General features: G+C 64.7%; 3 protein-coding genes across 3 annotated transcripts in view; 2 read left to right on the top strand and 1 right to left on the bottom strand.

Annotated features, from left to right (window-relative positions):
- Window positions 1–109: 109 nt before the first annotated feature.
- AMSG_07747 (uncharacterized protein) lies at window positions 110–364 on the top strand (the record flags this gene model as incomplete). Its single annotated transcript, XM_013900360.1, has 2 exons — window positions 110–294; window positions 331–364. The coding sequence occupies 2 exons, from the start codon at window positions 110–112 to the stop codon at window positions 362–364; spliced, it is 219 nt and encodes a 72-aa protein (XP_013755814.1).
- A 45-nt stretch (window positions 365–409) lies between these two features.
- On the bottom strand, window positions 410–2,155 carry AMSG_07746 (STE/STE20 protein kinase; the record flags this gene model as incomplete). Its single annotated transcript, XM_013900359.1, has 1 exon — window positions 410–2,155. The coding sequence occupies one exon, from the start codon at window positions 2,153–2,155 to the stop codon at window positions 410–412; it is 1,746 nt and encodes a 581-aa protein (XP_013755813.1).
- A 769-nt stretch (window positions 2,156–2,924) lies between these two features.
- The window catches only part of AMSG_12099 (uncharacterized protein), a gene marked incomplete at both ends in the record, with an annotated part of 18,104 nt that continues 5,807 nt past the window's right edge, over window positions 2,925–15,221 (top strand). Inside the window, 5 exons of the mRNA XM_013900446.1 lie at window positions 2,925–3,678; window positions 3,753–8,785; window positions 8,815–8,968; window positions 9,001–9,057; window positions 9,334–15,146. Coding sequence (XP_013755900.1) covers window positions 2,925–3,678; window positions 3,753–8,785; window positions 8,815–8,968; window positions 9,001–9,057; window positions 9,334–15,146 — 11,811 coding nt within the window. The remainder of the gene's footprint in view (window positions 3,679–3,752; window positions 8,786–8,814; window positions 8,969–9,000; window positions 9,058–9,333; window positions 15,147–15,221) is intronic.

Raw genomic sequence — 15,221 nt, 5'->3', positions numbered from 1 at the left:
CCCCCCCCCCCCCCCACCCGCACCAATCACCACACCGCTCACCACACGGCTTGTCGCCACAGAAGCCCCTCCCTCCCCTACCAAGACAGCAGACAAACAGGCTGTTACCATGAGTGAGAGCATTTGCCAGCGTTGCCGCGACGAGCCGCGCGAGTACCTGCCAGGCGCTGCGCCTCCGAAGCCGGCCGTGTGCGAGGGCGATGGATGCATGGCAGGCGTGACCATCAACCAGGGCGCCATGCAGACCTCACCGTTCTGCACCGATTGCTGCGCGGTGCAGGGGCGATGCATCAAGTGCGGGATGATGATCGACGGCTCGGACAGAGCGAGCTTCGAGTCGATGCTCAAGGCCGGCTCCAAGTAGGAGGGAGGCGGCCGGGTAAACGCAACGTGCGAGGATGGCAGATGATTAAGGCGAGGCAGGGGATGCGGCGGCGGTGGCGGAGTTGAGACCGATGCGGATGCGCAGCTTTTGCACCTCGAGGTTGGCGAGCATGAGCTCGGTCCGCAGGTTGTTGAGCTCGGCAGTGAGCTCGTTGTTGCGGGCGAGGAGGGCGGTGTGCGACGGCTTGGACTGCGGCGGGGTGGTGGGCGCGGCGAGGGCCTGGTGGAGCTCGAGGTTGCGGGCTTCAGCGGCGGCGAGGGCCGATTCGGTAGCGGCAAGCTTGGCTGCGAGGCGGGCGTTGTCGGCCGCAGCAGAGCGGTGCTTGGTCAACGTCTCCAGGTACAGCGCCTTGAGGCCGGCCAGCTCCGAGAGTGTTGTCTGCATCTTGGCCTCCTGCGCCTGGCTCGACGCCTGTAGTGCACTGACAGCGCCGGCCGCTTCTTGGTACTTGACCGCCAGGGCATCGCTCACTGGACCACGCGCCGCGGCCTCTGACTCGAGCTGACGCGCAGTCTTGACCACCTCTCGCAGCGAGTCGCGAAAGAGCTCGGTGTCCGACGAGTCGTGTGAGTGCAGGGTGTCCGAGGCCGAGTCGTGGAGAAGCTCGTCCGAGAGTGAGTCGGCGGTCGAAAACGACGGCTCATAGGACGAGACTGGCGACGCCTTTGCCGCGTGGTCGCGAGCTGGGTGGTGCGGCGAGCGCAGAGGCGAGCGCAGAGGCGAGCGCGGAGGCGAGCGCGGAGGCGAGCGCGGAGGCGAGCGCGGAGGCGAGCGCGGCGCCGGTGTTGGGGCGAGTGCCGGAAGGAGGCCCGGCGATGGCTCGGCAAGTGCTGCTCGCATTTCGGGCGAGTCTAGCGGAATGTTGGCAGCGAGAAGGGCACGAATGCGCTTGGCGCGCTCTATCGGCTCGAGGAGGATGGCGCGGTGGCGGGTGTTGGTCACAAACGGGTGCTGTAGGCACTCTGCAGCGGTGGGGCGGTGCTCCGGGTTCTTGGTCAGGCAGCGCTTGACAAAGTCGCGAAAGGCAGCGGACCAGCGGGCAGGCTGGCGGAAGCGCGGCGGCGGGCCGGTCGGGATCATAAACAGGGCGCGCATCGGGTGGACGTTGGCGTGCGGCGGAGCGAGCTCGGCCATCTCGATGGCTGTGATGCCCAGAGACCAGATGTCTGCGCGGCCGTCATAGGTCTCCTCCTCGTAGATGACCTCGGGCGCCATCCAGTACGGAGTGCCGATAAAGGTGACGCGCTTTGAAAAGGTGTTGTTGAGCTGGGCAGAGACGCCAAAGTCGGCGAGCTTGACCTGACCGTGCTCGGTGAGCAGCACGTTACCGCCCTTGATGTCGCGGTGGATCTTCTTGAGCGAGTGCAAATAGTCGAGACCAAGCAGGACCTCGCGCAGAATGAGTGCGATCTGGTCCTCGCGAAACGGGGCGCGGAGCGCAGCGTAGATGTCCTGGACCGAGCCGCCGCCGCAGTACTCCATAGCGATCCACAGCTCGTTGTCCTTGAGATACGAGCCAAAGAACTTGACAATGTTCGAGTGATCGCAGGCCGAGAGAATAGCCACCTCCTTCTTGATGGCTGCCAGGCCCACCCCTCCATCGGTCAGCGGGATGACCTTGATGGCCGCCACCTCGGCCGTCTTGCGGTGGCGGGCCTTGAACACATACCCATACGCGCCCTCGCCCAGCATCTCCACCTTTTCCCACACCACACCGGGGTCCTCGACTTGCAAATGCAGTCCCTCAAACTCTCCCTCGGCAGCACTCATGGCGGTCTCCTGTGCGTATGTGTGTGCGTGCGTGTGTGTGTGCGGGGAGCGGGGTGGTGGGCGGTGAAAGGCGCCCGGCATGGGTTGGCGCGTGTTTTGGGTGAGGAAGAGGGGAGGGGGGAGGGTTCGGAGGTAAAGGAAGGATGATGGTGGCGGCGATGGTGATCGTGATGGTAAAGGCGGTGGCAGACGCGGTGGCAGTGGTTGTTTTGATGGTGACAGTGGTGGATAGTGGTGGGATACCATGGTGGTGGCGATGGTGGTGATGATGGTGATTGAAGGGAGGAGGTTGGAGAAAAGGGCTGAGGGGACAGCGACGGGGACGGAGACGTGGAGGTGTGGAACCAATCGAGGGGGAGAAAGGTGCTCATGCGACAGGAGATAGTTGAACGAGGAGCCTATTAGGGTAGTGAGCATACGCGGGGCTGTATCGGTTGTGCGTGCGCTTCTAACAGTTCGTAGTGGGCAGACGGGCAGCGGCATCTAAAGCGAAACCTGCCCCTGCTCGCCCACCGCATCGCCCTGCGCCTGCAAGCTTCAGTCTCTGTCCGCAACAACCAGCCAAAAGTCCGACGTGACCAACCGTTGTCGCCATCAAGCTGCGATGATGAGCAAAGTCCGCCACACTGGATGTTGCCACTTGGGCTCTGGGGCCTGGTCGATCTGCAGAGGCTTCGCCAGGTGAAACTGGCGAACCGACTCGAGTGCCGCATGGCGGAGCATGCGGGCATGGCAAGGTTCGCATACCGCACTTGGCGAAGAGGGCCAGATGTCGGGAAGACCGTCGGACACAGTATCCCCACTACGAGGAGAACATGTGCCAGGAGAGTTACCTGTTGAGGCGTATGAGGCTGCTGAGACCCTCGCCCACAAGCTCGCGGCCGCCCTCGCCGCCTACACCGCTGCGTTGCAACAGGCCGCCGCCGACCTGCCTGCTGCCGCTGTAGCCGCTGTGCCAGCTCTGGCGGAAGCGGCGGACGCGCTCATGGACAATGCTGCAGGCTTGGCTGCAACAGGTGCGGCGCTGGCGGCCGTAACTGCTCCACAGGGCGCTGTCCGCCAGGCAGCTGACGCCCTGACGGCGGCTGTTCGTCCGCTCGCTCAGGTCGAAGCTGCCGAGGACACCGCCCTGGCGGTGTGCAAGGCAGCAGAGGCCAGAGTCGCTGCTGCTGCCAGCGCTGGAATGCAGAGTAGCATGGGCGAAGCGGCTGCCGAGCTGACGCTTGCAGAATCGAAGTTTGTCCGGGCCTCGGCTGCCGCAGCTGCGGTTCGCTCCGAGGTTCGTGCCGCCGCGGCAGGCGTCGCCGCCGCCCGCCGCCGCCGGGTCGAGACGCTGGCCAGGACGGTGACTCGTGCTCTGGCGCCAGTTCCAGGCTCGGCTACGTCCTCAAGCGCGAACACAAGCCTGGACTCAGAATCTGACTCGTGTTCGATGTCCGACTCGGACGCGGGCTCGAGTGCCGCTTCGGGCCCGATCACCCCGCTGCGGATCACGGAGGACATCGACGATGGCGAAGACGAAGGTCCCTATGATGGTGGCGTGCGGATGCACAGCCGGAAAAGGGTGCGCGAGAGTCGCATCGGCGTGGTCGGACAGCATCGATCTCGGATTCACCAGGTAGGGCATCGGCCACGCCGCTGACCGGAGTCAATGCCTTGGTGGCGAGGGCTATGAAAAAGCCGCGTGGCACGCGGTCTCAGACGATGGCAGCCAAATTGGCAGGAGGCATCGGAGCCAAGCACATGCGGCTTCGTGCGGTGTCGCTGCAAGTCGGGCGACCGCGGTCGCTCTCGATCTCATCGACGACGAGCGTGGCATCGGTGCTGGCGGTCCACCACGCCCGTGAGGGCGAGGACCATGCCCTGGCAGAGGACGAGGCTGTCCGGGCCATTCGCACCACCACGCGGCTAGAAGGCGACTACGAGTGGTCGCTCCAGCATCGGCAGTGGGTGCTGCGCCAGCCCAAGACCATCCACGACCTAGTGCAAGCGCGCGGGCGGTTTGCGCAAGTCTTGGAGTCAACCGGCCTGCCCGCCGACGATGCCGAGGCGGCTGTCATCGTGGAGGCGCTCGAGACTGCATTTGCGCGCAAGCGGTACAAGCTCGACCTCCGTGCATCCGGACTCCACAGCCTTCCCGGCGGACTCCTTCCGGCGTTCGTGCATCTGGAGGAGCTCAACCTGTCCCGGAACGAGCTCACCGACCTTCCGCCACAGATTGGCCTCCTCGCCTCGCTTGTCAAGCTCAACGTCTCGCACAACGCACTGACGTCTGTTCCGGCGCACATCGGCCACCTTTCCTCGCTGCAATGGCTCTATCTCCGGGGCAACGCGCTGACGTCGCTGCCAGAGACGATTGGCTCGCTAGTCTCGCTCCGTGGACTCAACGTGGCAAACAACCAGCTGCGGGAGCTACCTGCATCGTGCTGCAACCTGCTGGAGCTCATCGAATGCAACCTCTCGTACAATCTTTTCACCGAGCTGCCGACGATGCTCGCCGCCTGCCGAGCGCTCTGCACTCTGTATCTGGTGGGCAACCCGATGTTCCGCAAAAGCAGGGGCAGCGCACGTCCGCAGTCAAACTCGGTCTCGCTCCTCAGCAACGTCTCGGCCCGGTCGCGATCGTCGAGCACGTCGCGATCGAGCGCACCGGCACTGCCAGACATTCCAGCGTTGGGCATGTCGCCGCCTCCGGCAATGCGGTCAGCAACGATCACCCCGCGGCGAGCGGCTGCCGGGGCTGCAAGCGTTGTCGAGAGTCCGCAGCCGCGGCTGGCAGGGCAAGGCGAGAGCGCGACACGCGGTACCCAGACGCCTGGTTGGGAGAGCACAGGCATGGACAACGTGCTCGGTGCAAGCCTTGCCACGCCTGCAGCGGTCGAGGCGTTCATGGCCGCCCGCGCCGACGCCCTTGATGCCGGACTGTCAGCGCTCCAACCCGGTCCCTACATCGAGTTTATGGAGGCCAAGGTGGCGAGTCTTGCGCGCGGGCTTGACCAAGCTGTCAGCGTGGTGACTGCTGAGCGAGAGCAAGTAGCGCGGCTGACGGCACGGCTGGGGCGAGCTATCCCGGTTGTGATCTCGACGTCGACGCAGACACGCCACGAGCCGAGCGGAGACCACGCTTCTGCGCTTGTCGAAGCTGTGGATGCCATGTCGAGCCTGCTGCACGGGACCGAGTCCGGTACTGTGACGGGAGCGTCACCTGGCGTACAGGCGCAAGTTGCCGAGGTACTGGTGGAGACTCTAGCGGCAACAACGGCGCGAGTGGCAGCACTGGAGGCCTCTGTGGCAGAACTCGAGGATGAGTTGCACGAGCAGGCCGAGGTGGCGACACTTGCCAAGGTCGAAGCGAGTCAAGCCAAGATGGACGCAGCGGCCGGGCTGGCCGCAACCCACAAGGAGCTTCTTCCACTTCTTGTCGACTCGTTTGGGCTTCCGGCAGCCAATGTGGAAGCGCTGGATGCGCAGTCGGCGGCAGCGGTGTTGGGCCAGCTCATGCGCGAGAGTGAGACAATGGCCAAAACGTCGTTGGCTAATGCGCAAACTGAGCTCGAGACGCTGCGCGCCGAAGTCGGGCCGGCCCGTGTCGCCATGTGTGCTACCGGGCGGGAGAACAAGATGCGGGCGCGCGCGTTGCAGATCATTGCCATCGGGCACGGGGTCCCACGCGAGACAGCGGTGGTGCTTGCCGAGTCTGTGGTGGCAAACCGGTTCTCATTTTCTGTCGACGAAGTTGCGGCCGAGGTGCGCACAGCCTGCAAGGACTGCTGCTTGCCCGAGGATGCAGTCATCAGCGTGGCCGACGGCATTGTTGCTGCCGAGCATGCGTTTGTGCGCGGCATGGCACCCATGGACGGTGCACAGTTTGCGCTCCGCGTCCAGGCTGGTGCACTTGCGTCGCAGGCTGAGCTTGGTGCAGCTGCCGACGTGGCCGAGTCGCTGAGCATGGCACCAGAGCCGGCGCGCGAACTGGCTTTCGCAGTGGCCGGCCGAGCAGCAGTTGAGGCTGGTGCAGTCGAGGTTGCAGCTGCGCGCGAGCTCGTCGAAGCCCGCGCAGCGATACTCGAGATGGACAGTGCTCTACTTCGTGCGCTTGGTGCGAGTGATAGGGCGGCCGCCGACGGGGCTGCGGCTATGCTCAGCAGCAGCGTGCTCCCTGGAGTGCCCCGCGCAAGCGTTGTTGAATCTGCCGTGCACGACCTGGGAGAGGCCGAGCGCGCTGGACGCGGACTTGTGGCCGCGCACATGGCGGTGGCGCACGGGATGGCCCCGCGAGATGCGATTGGGTTTGCGCTTGAGGTGCTCGCGGATTGTGGCTCAACAGCAAGCTCGATTGCAGAGGCTGCCGAGGCACGGATGCACGATGCAGCCGGCAACGGCTCTGGTCTTGCACGCAGCCTTGTGGAGCGGTGGACGTCTGACGAGTGGCGGCGCGCAGACCAAGTTACCATGACTGGGCTTGGCTATGAGCGCGAGAACGCTCAGGCGTTTGCGGCGACGGCAGGTAGCGCAATTGGGTCGCTCGGCGAAGCTGCCGCCGTGAGCGGTGTTGGCAGCCGCGGGTTGCTGGCAGCCAAGGTGGCGAGACGAGCAAGCGAGTGTGGGCTGCAGCCTATGTCTGCGGCACAGTTTGCGGTCGCGAGCGATGGAGCGAGGACGCGCGAAGACATAATTCTCGCTGCAAGGCATGCTGGGGTGGGCAACGACACCGGAGCAGCCGAGTTGGCTCGGGTAGTTCTCGACGCGCGGCGGAGCTTTAATGCAGACCAGTTTGCCGAAGTTGTGACAGGCCTCGCGGTCGATGCTGGCACTGGCACAGACGCCGCGGAGCAATTTGGACTTGCCGTCGCCAACTGGGATGGAGTGGCCGAGACATGCGAGATTGCGCGCGTAGCGAGGACGCTAGGTGTGGGTGATGCGGCGGCGGCAAGACTTGCATGCGATGTGAGCGTGGCGCACGAGGCGATGACGGTTGGACTCGACCCGAGTGCCGCGTTTGAGATTGCGAGCGTGGCGCACCAGGAGGGGAAGGCGCACTCGGTTTTGGAAGCAGCAACTGCCGCTGGCTTGGATGAGGCGGATGCACGGCGGTTGGCCACAGCCGCAGCCTCTACCGCTGGACTCGGAGTTGTGGCCGCTGTTGCTACCCGCCTCGGTTTGTCGAGTGAGGCGGCAAACGAGCTGGCTGCGGCTGTGACTTCTTCAGGGCGCTTCGATGAGCGAAACGTCGCGGCACTTGCTGCCTCCTGCGTGGCGGCCGGTCTTGACAAGGTCGCGACGGGTGCTGTTGCGCGCCAGGTGCGCCTGGCGCGCCAGGCCTGCCTCTGTGGGCTTGGGGTGAATGCTGCGGCAGAGTGGGCGGCACTGGTGACTGATGGCGATGACGGTCCGCAGGCGGCGTGTGCGTTTGCGCTTGAGCACGGTGGATCCCTCCGACAAGTAGCCGTTCTCGCAGAAAGTGCGCGGTACGAGGCCGAGCTGGCCCAGCTGCGAGACGAGCTTGCTGGTGCCAAAGCCGAGTTGGCGCGGGTAGTCCCGCACGACGCCGTGCACCAGATTAGCTCCGTGAGCGAGGGTGATCGCCGAGTGCTAGCCAACAGACTCAGCGATGTTGAGGCTCTGGTGATGGCGGAGCAGGCGGTGGCCCGCGGCGTGGAGCTCGAGGTTGCTATTGCAGCGGCTACTCGAGTCCATGAGGCTGGCGCGTCCGGCTCGTACTCTGCGGTGGCAGAGCTGTGTACCGAGGCCGGGGTGCCGAATGCTGTGGTGGCGAGCGTGGCGTCGGCCATTGTTGCGCGCAACGGTACACAGCTGACGATGGACGCCGAGAACGCACACGCGAGCGGCGGGGCGATTGTGGCCGACTGGGCCAATGTCGACGCCCGTGGGCTTGTGGCTGCTGCACTTGCAGGCAGCCTTAGCGACGACGATGTGAAGGCCGAGCTAGCCCGGCGTGGCGTGGACGATGCCAGTGTGGCCAGCGTGATGGGCGCAGTCCGCGCTGCACGTGTTGCCAAAGCCTGCGGCATTGGTGACGAAGCAGTGGCAGCGCGGCTGGGGTGCCTAGTCGCAGACAATTCAGTGTCTCTGGATGAGATCTCACAAGCAGCACGTGCTTCTGGCCTAGACAGCAACGATGCAGTCCGGCTGGTGCGGAGTGTGTCACTCGAGCTTGCGCCGCAGCAGGCATGGCAGCGGCCTGCGGAAGAACTTGCGATGGAGAGTAAGCATGCGCGTGAGCTGGCGACGCGACTGGCCGAGAGCGAGCCTGGCTCTGCCAGGCTGACGGAAGTTACCATGTTGCCTGGCGTGAGCAGCGCTGTAGCGGCTGATGTGGCTCGTGGTGTGGTGGCGACGCGAGTCGGCCTTGCGCACGGACTCGAGCTCGACGCGGCGGTGTCGGTGGCCACGAGAGAGATTAGTGCAGAGGCGGCTTGTCGAAAGTCTGGCGTCAGCACCGACGATGCACACGCATGCATTACGGCTCTTGCCGGCGACAAGGCCATCCAGTATGTTGTCCAGAGGATAGTACCGAGCCTTGCGGCAAGCGCGACAGCTGCCGAGGCGCTGGCCGCACTGGAGGACTTTGCAGATCGACACGCAGGCTCTCAAGAGATGTATGAGTACGTGGCACTCGAGTGCGGACTTGGGTGGAGACTGGATCTGCTGTCGCTGCGGAGGTGTTTGCGCTCGGAGACGAGCTCACGCTCGCCGGGACGGTCAGCGTCGCGGAGGAGCACGGATTGACGGCGGAGCACGCAGCCGAGTTTGCGCGGACGGTAATGGCAGCACGTGACGCGATGGGCTTTGGTATGTGTGCTGCTGACGCTGTGGTTTTGCAGGCAAGCTGCATGCAGGCGAGCTGAGCGTGGCGAGCGCCGCAGCGGCAGGCGTCGAAGGTGGGCTAGATCCCTCGGCGGCGGCAGAGCTGGGCCTTGCAGTTGCAGGACGAGACGAGCTCGCGAAGCTGCAGGCGGAGTGCGAGACACTACGGTCGCGTTTCGAGCGACTAGAGTTGCTTCTGGCAGGCGAAGTGGCTCAAAGCAGCAGCGTCACGGACCGAATGGAGGGACTCGCAGATGTACTTGCGTCACTCGCTGGTGAACAAAGTGTCGTCGCTGCGCTGAGCCAGCAGGAGAGGGCGCGTGCCCTCATTGCACGACTGGCGTCACTAGAGGATATGCCCGAGACGGCAACGTTTGACGAGCAGCTGCAAGTCGCAGCCAAGGCTGTAAGCGACATACTCCAGCCGGCGGATGCCCGCCACACTGAGTGGCTTGAGGCCGACAGGGCTCTCGCCATCGAGCACGGCATGTCCCCGACAAAGGGTTCAGAGTTTGCAGCTGCGGTTGTCGCGATGAAGGGTAGACTGAATGTAGCCAACGTGGCTGCGGCCGCAATCGCCGCTGGAATCGCGGACGATATGGCTGCCCCACTTGCTGCTGATGTGGCCGCGGTGCAGCGAGGAAGCTCATGGGGAGCGACGCCGGCCCAGGCGGCAATCGTGGTGACACGGACTCGTGCTTTGCAGGGTGCGAGCGTGGCGGAAGTTGTGGACCTGGCCGTCGAGGTTGGTGTCGACGCCTCTGCAGCAGAGGACGTGGCGTTTGCTGTTATGGGCAAGACTGAGCTTGACGCCCTGAAGGCTGAGCTGGCCGAGGCGCAGGCTGAGATCGCGCGGCTGCTGCCTGCGTCGATGTTGGCTGGCACTACACCGATGTCACTCCGTGCGCAGGTCGTTGCACTCTGCGAGCACGTAGGGACAACTCTGCGGCCTCTCGAAGAGAAGCGCATTGCGCGGCGTGAGGCTGATTGCCGCCTCGCTGGCGACGCAGGCCTTGATGACTTGAGTGCCGCTGCTGTGGCAGACGCGCTGGCCACTCTGTCCGCGGACCAACCGTCGAAGGCGGAGATTGCCGCAGCCGTCACAGCTGCTGGCGTGGAAGAGTCTGCTGTGCCTGGCCTGGTGGCTGCGATCGAGACATCGCGTGCTGCCGAGGCACGTGGAGCAACGCCGGCACAGGCTGCGCTCATTGCGGCGCAAACCCGTGCGATGGAGAGTGCGAACACGACCACAATGGCGGCTGCAGCTGTCGAGACTGGTATGGACGCCACGGTAGCAGAGGAGGTTGCATTTGCTGTTGTGGGCAAGGCCGAGCATGGAGCCCTGAAGGCTGAGCTGGCCGAGGCGCAGGCTGAGATCGCGCGGCTGCTGCCTGCGTCGATGTTGGCTGGCACTACACCGATGTCACTCCGTGAGCAGGTCGTTGCACTCCGCGAGTATGTAGGGACAACTCTGCGGCCTCTCGAAGAGAAGCGCATTGCTCGGCGTGAGGCTGATTGCCGCCTCGCTGTCGACACGGGTCTCGATGACTCGAGTGCCGCTGCTGTGGCAGACGCGCTGGCCACTCTGTCCGCGGACCAACCGTCGAAGGCGGAGATTGCCGCAGCCGTCACAGCTGCTGGCGTGGAAGAGCCTGCTGTGCCTGGCCTGGTGGCTGCGATTGGGACATCGCGTGCTGCCGAGGCGCGTGGAGCAACACCGGCACAGGCTGCGGTCATTACGACTCGCGCTTGTGCGATGGAGAGTGCGAACACGAGCACGGTGGCGGCTGCAGCTGTTGAGGCTGGTATGGACGCCACTGCAGCAGAGGAGGTTGCATTTGCGGTCGCTGGAAAGACCGAGCTGGAGGCAGCTCGAACGATGATGGCGCGCGTTATTGGGACAGACGTGGCCGAAGCAGCGCCGTTTGGTGAGCAGCTTGCCACGGTCGAGCAAATTGTGACTGAGCAGCTCGAGCCACAACGCCTGCGTCGTGCCGAGCTGATGGAAGCCGACAAGGGTTTTGCTGTGGAGCACGGCATGTCGCCCGATGAGGGGGCGATGTTTGCGGTTGCAGTAGCGTCGCTCGAGGGTGTGCCGAATGTAGCCAATGTGGCTGAAGCAGCTGTCGCGGCTGGTATGGACGCGTCCGGCGTAGAGGCGCTGGCGGCTGATGTGGTGGCTGTACGGGGTGCGAGCTCGCGTGGAGCGACGCCAGTACAGGCTGCGCTCATTGCGGCGCAAATCCGTGCGATGGAGGGTGCGGACACGACCACGGTGGCGACTGCAGCTATCGAGGCTGGTATTGACGCCACTGCAGCAGAGGAGGTGGCATTTGCTGTTGTGGGCAAGGCCGAGCTTGACGCCCTGAAGGCTGAGCTGGCCGAGGCGCAGGCTGAGATCGCGCGGCTGCTGCCTGCGTCGATGTCGGCTGGAACTACACCGACATCTCTCCGCGAGCAGGTCGTTGCACTCCGCGAGTATGTAGGGACAACTCTGCGGCCTCTCGAAGAGAAGCGCATTGCGCGGCGTGAGGCTGATGCCCGCCTCGCTGTCGACACGGGTCTGGATGACTCGAGTGCCGCTGCTGTGGCAGACGCCCTGGCCACTCTGTCCGCGGACAAGCCATCGAACGCGGAGATTGCCGCAGCCGTCACAGCTGCTGGCGTGGAAGAGTCTGCTGTGCCTGGTCTCGTGGCTGCGATCGAGACATCGCGTGCTGCCGAGGCACGTGGAGCAACGCCGGCACAGGCTGCGCTCATTGCGGCGCAAACCCGTGCGATGGAGAGTGCGAACACGACCACGATGGCGGCTGCAGCTGTCGAGACTGGTATGGACGCCACGGTAGCAGAGGAGGTTGCATTTGCTGTTGTGGGCAAGGCCGAGCATGGAGCCCTGAAGGCTGAGCTGGCCGAGGCACAGGCTGAGATTGCACAGCTCCTGGGCAATGATGATATGGCGTTTGTTGCCGCACCGACATCACTGCGCGATCAGGTCGTTGCTCTCCGCGAGCACGTCGAGACAACTCTGCGGCCTCTCGAAGACAAGCGCATTGCGCGGCGTGAGGCTGATGCCCGCCTCTCTGTCGACACGGGTCTGGATGACTCGAGTGCCGCTGCTGTGGCAGACGCCCTGGCCACTCTGTCCGCGGACAAGCCATCGAACGCGGAGATTGCCGCAGCCGTTACGGCCGCTGGCGTGGAAGAGTCTGCTGTGCCTGGTCTCGTGGCTGCGATTGGGACATCGCGTGCTGCCGAGGCGCGTGGAGCAACACCGGCACAGGCTGCGGTCATTGCGACTCGTGCTGGTGTGATGGAGAGTGTGGACACAGCAATGGTGGCGGCTGCAGCTGTCGAGGCTGGTATGGATGCTGCCGCAGCAGAGGAGGTGGCTTTTGCTGTTGTGGGCAAGACTGAGCTTGAAGCCCTGAAGGCTGAGCTGGCCGAGGCGCAGGCTGAGATCGCGCGGCTCCTGGGCAATGATGAAATGGCGTCTGTCGCCGCACCGACGTCACTCCGCGAACAGATCGTTGCTCTCCGCGAGCACGTCGAGTCAACTCTGCGGCCTCTCGAAGAGAAGCGCATTGCGCGGCGTGAGGCTGATGGCCGCCTCGCTGGCGACGCAGGCCTTGATGACTCGAGTGCCGCTGCTGTGGCAGACGCGCTGGCCACTCTGTCCGCGGACCAACCGTCGAAGGCGGAGATTGCCGCAGCCGTCACATGTGCTGGCGTGGAAGAGTCTGCTGTGCCTGGCCTGGTGGCTGCGATCGAGACATCGCGTGCTGCCGAGGCACGTGGAGCAACGCCGGCACAGGCTGCGCTCATTGCGGCGCAAACCCGTGCGATGGAGAGTGCGAACACGACCACGATGGCGGCTGCAGCTGTCGAGGCTGGTATGGACGCCACTGCAGCAGAGGAGGTTGCATTCGCGGTCGCTGGAAAGACCGAGCATGAAGCCCTGAAGGCTGAGCTGGCCGAGGCGCAGGCTGAAATCGCGCGGCTCCTGGGCAATGATGAAATGGCGCCTGTCGCCGCACCGACGTCACTCCGCGAACAGGTCGTTGCACTCCGCGAGCACGTCGAGTCAGCTCTGCGGCCTCTTGAGGAGAAGCGCATTGCGCGGCGTGAGGCTGATGCCCGCCTCGCTGTCGACACGGGTCTCGATGACTCGAGTGCCGCTGCTGTGGCAGACGCCCTGGCCACTCTGTCCGCGGACAAGCCATCGAACGCGGAGATTGCCGCAGCCGTCACAGCTGCTGGCGTGGAAGAGTCTGCTGTGCTTGGTCTTGTGGCTGCTATCGAGACATCGCGTGCTGCCGAGGCGCGCGGAGCGACCCCGGCACAGGCTGCGGTCATCGCGGCGCGGAGCCATGCAATTGGTGCCGCAGACACAGCCATGGTGGCGGCTGCAGCTGTTGAGGTTGGTGTCGACGCCACTGCAGCAGAGGAGGTGGCGTTTGCTGTTGTGGGCAAGACTGAGCTTGACGCCCTGAAGGCTGAGCTGGCCGAGGCACAGGCTGAGATCGCGCGGCTCCTGGGCAATGATGACATGGCTTCCAGCGCCGCGCCAACATCACTCCGCGAACAGGTCGTTGCACTCCGCGAGCACGTCGAGTCAACTCTGCGGCCTCTTGAGGAGAAGCGCGTTGCGCGGCGTGAGGCCGATGCCCGCCTCGCTGGCGACGCAGGCCTTGATGACTCGAGTGCCGCTGCTGTGGCAGACGCGCTGGCCACTCTGTCCGCGGACCAACCGTCGAAGGCGGAGATTGCCGCAGCCGTCACAGCTGCTGGCGTGGAAGAGTCTGCTGTGCCTGGTCTCGTGGCTGCGATCGAGACATCGCGTGCTGCCGAGGCACGTGGAGCAACGCCGGCACAGGCTGCGCTCATTGCGGCGCAAACCCGTGCGATGGAGAGTGCGAACACGAGCACGGTGGCGGCTGCAGCTGTTGAGGCTGGTATGGACGCCACTGCAGCAGAGGAGGTTGCATTTGCGGTCGCTGGAAAGACCGAGCTGGAGGCAGCTCGAGCGATGATGGCGCGCGTTGTTGGGACAGATGTGGCTGAAGCAGCGCCGTTTGGTGAGCAGCTTGCCACGGTCGAGCAAATTGTGACTGAGCAGCTCGAGCCACAACGCCTGCGTCGTGCCGAGCTGATGGAAGCCGACAAGGGTTTTGCTGTGGAGCACGGCATGTCGCCCGATGAGGGGGCGATGTTTGCGGTTGCAGTAGCGTCGCTCGAGGGTGTGCCGAATGTAGCCAATGTGGCTGAAGCAGCTGTCGCGGCTGGTATGGACGCGTCCGGCGTAGAGGCGCTGGCGGCTGATGTGGTGGCTGTACGGGGTGCGAGCTCGCGTGGAGCGACGCCAGTACAGGCTGCGCTCATTGCGGCGCAAATCCGTGCGATGGAGGGTGTGGACACAGCAATGGTGGCGGCTGCAGCTGTTGAAACTGGTATGGATGCTGCCGCAGCAGAGGAGTTGGCGTTTGCTGTTGTGGGCAAGGCCGAGCTTGACGCCCTGAAGGCTGAGCTGGCCGAGGCACAGGCTGAGATCGCGCGGCTCCTGGGCAATGATGAAATGGCGCCTGTCGCCGCACCGACGTCACTCCGCGATCAGGTCGTTGCTCTCCGCGAGCACGTCGAGACAACTCTGCGGCCTCTCGAAGACAAGCGCATTGCGCGGCGTGAGGCCGATGCCCGCCTCTCTGTCGACACGGGTCTTGATGACTCGAGTGCCGCTGCTGTGGCAGACGCGCTGGCCACTCTGTCCGCGGACCAACCGTCGAAGGCGGAGATTGCCGCAGCCGTCACAGCTGCTGGCGTGGAAGAGTCTGCTGTGCCTGGCCTGGTGGCCGCGATCGAGACATCGCGTGCTGTCGAGGCGCGCGGCGCAACGCCGGCACAGGCTGCGGTCATTACGACTCGCGCTTGTGCGATGGAGAGTGCGAACACGAGCACGGTGGCGGCTGCAGCTGTTGAGGCTGGTATGGACGCCACTGCAGCAGAGGAGGTTGCATTCGCGGTCGCTGGAAAGACCGAGCATGAAGCCCTGAAGGCTGAGCTGGCCGAGGCGCAGGCTGAAATCGCGCGGCTCCTGGGCAATGATGAAATGGCGCCTGTCGCCGCACCGACGTCACTCCGCGAACAGGTCGTTCCTCTCCGCGAGCACGTCGAGTCAGCTCTGCGGCCTATTGTTCAAACGCATTGCGCGGCGTGAGGCTGATGCCCGCCTCGCTGTCGACAC

Source organism: Thecamonas trahens (assembly GCF_000142905.1).
Source record: "Thecamonas trahens ATCC 50062 unplaced genomic scaffold supercont1.37, whole genome shotgun sequence".
Classification (NCBI taxonomy): Eukaryota; order Apusomonadida; family Apusomonadidae; genus Thecamonas; species Thecamonas trahens.
This window is presented reverse-complemented; position numbering and strand designations above follow the sequence as displayed.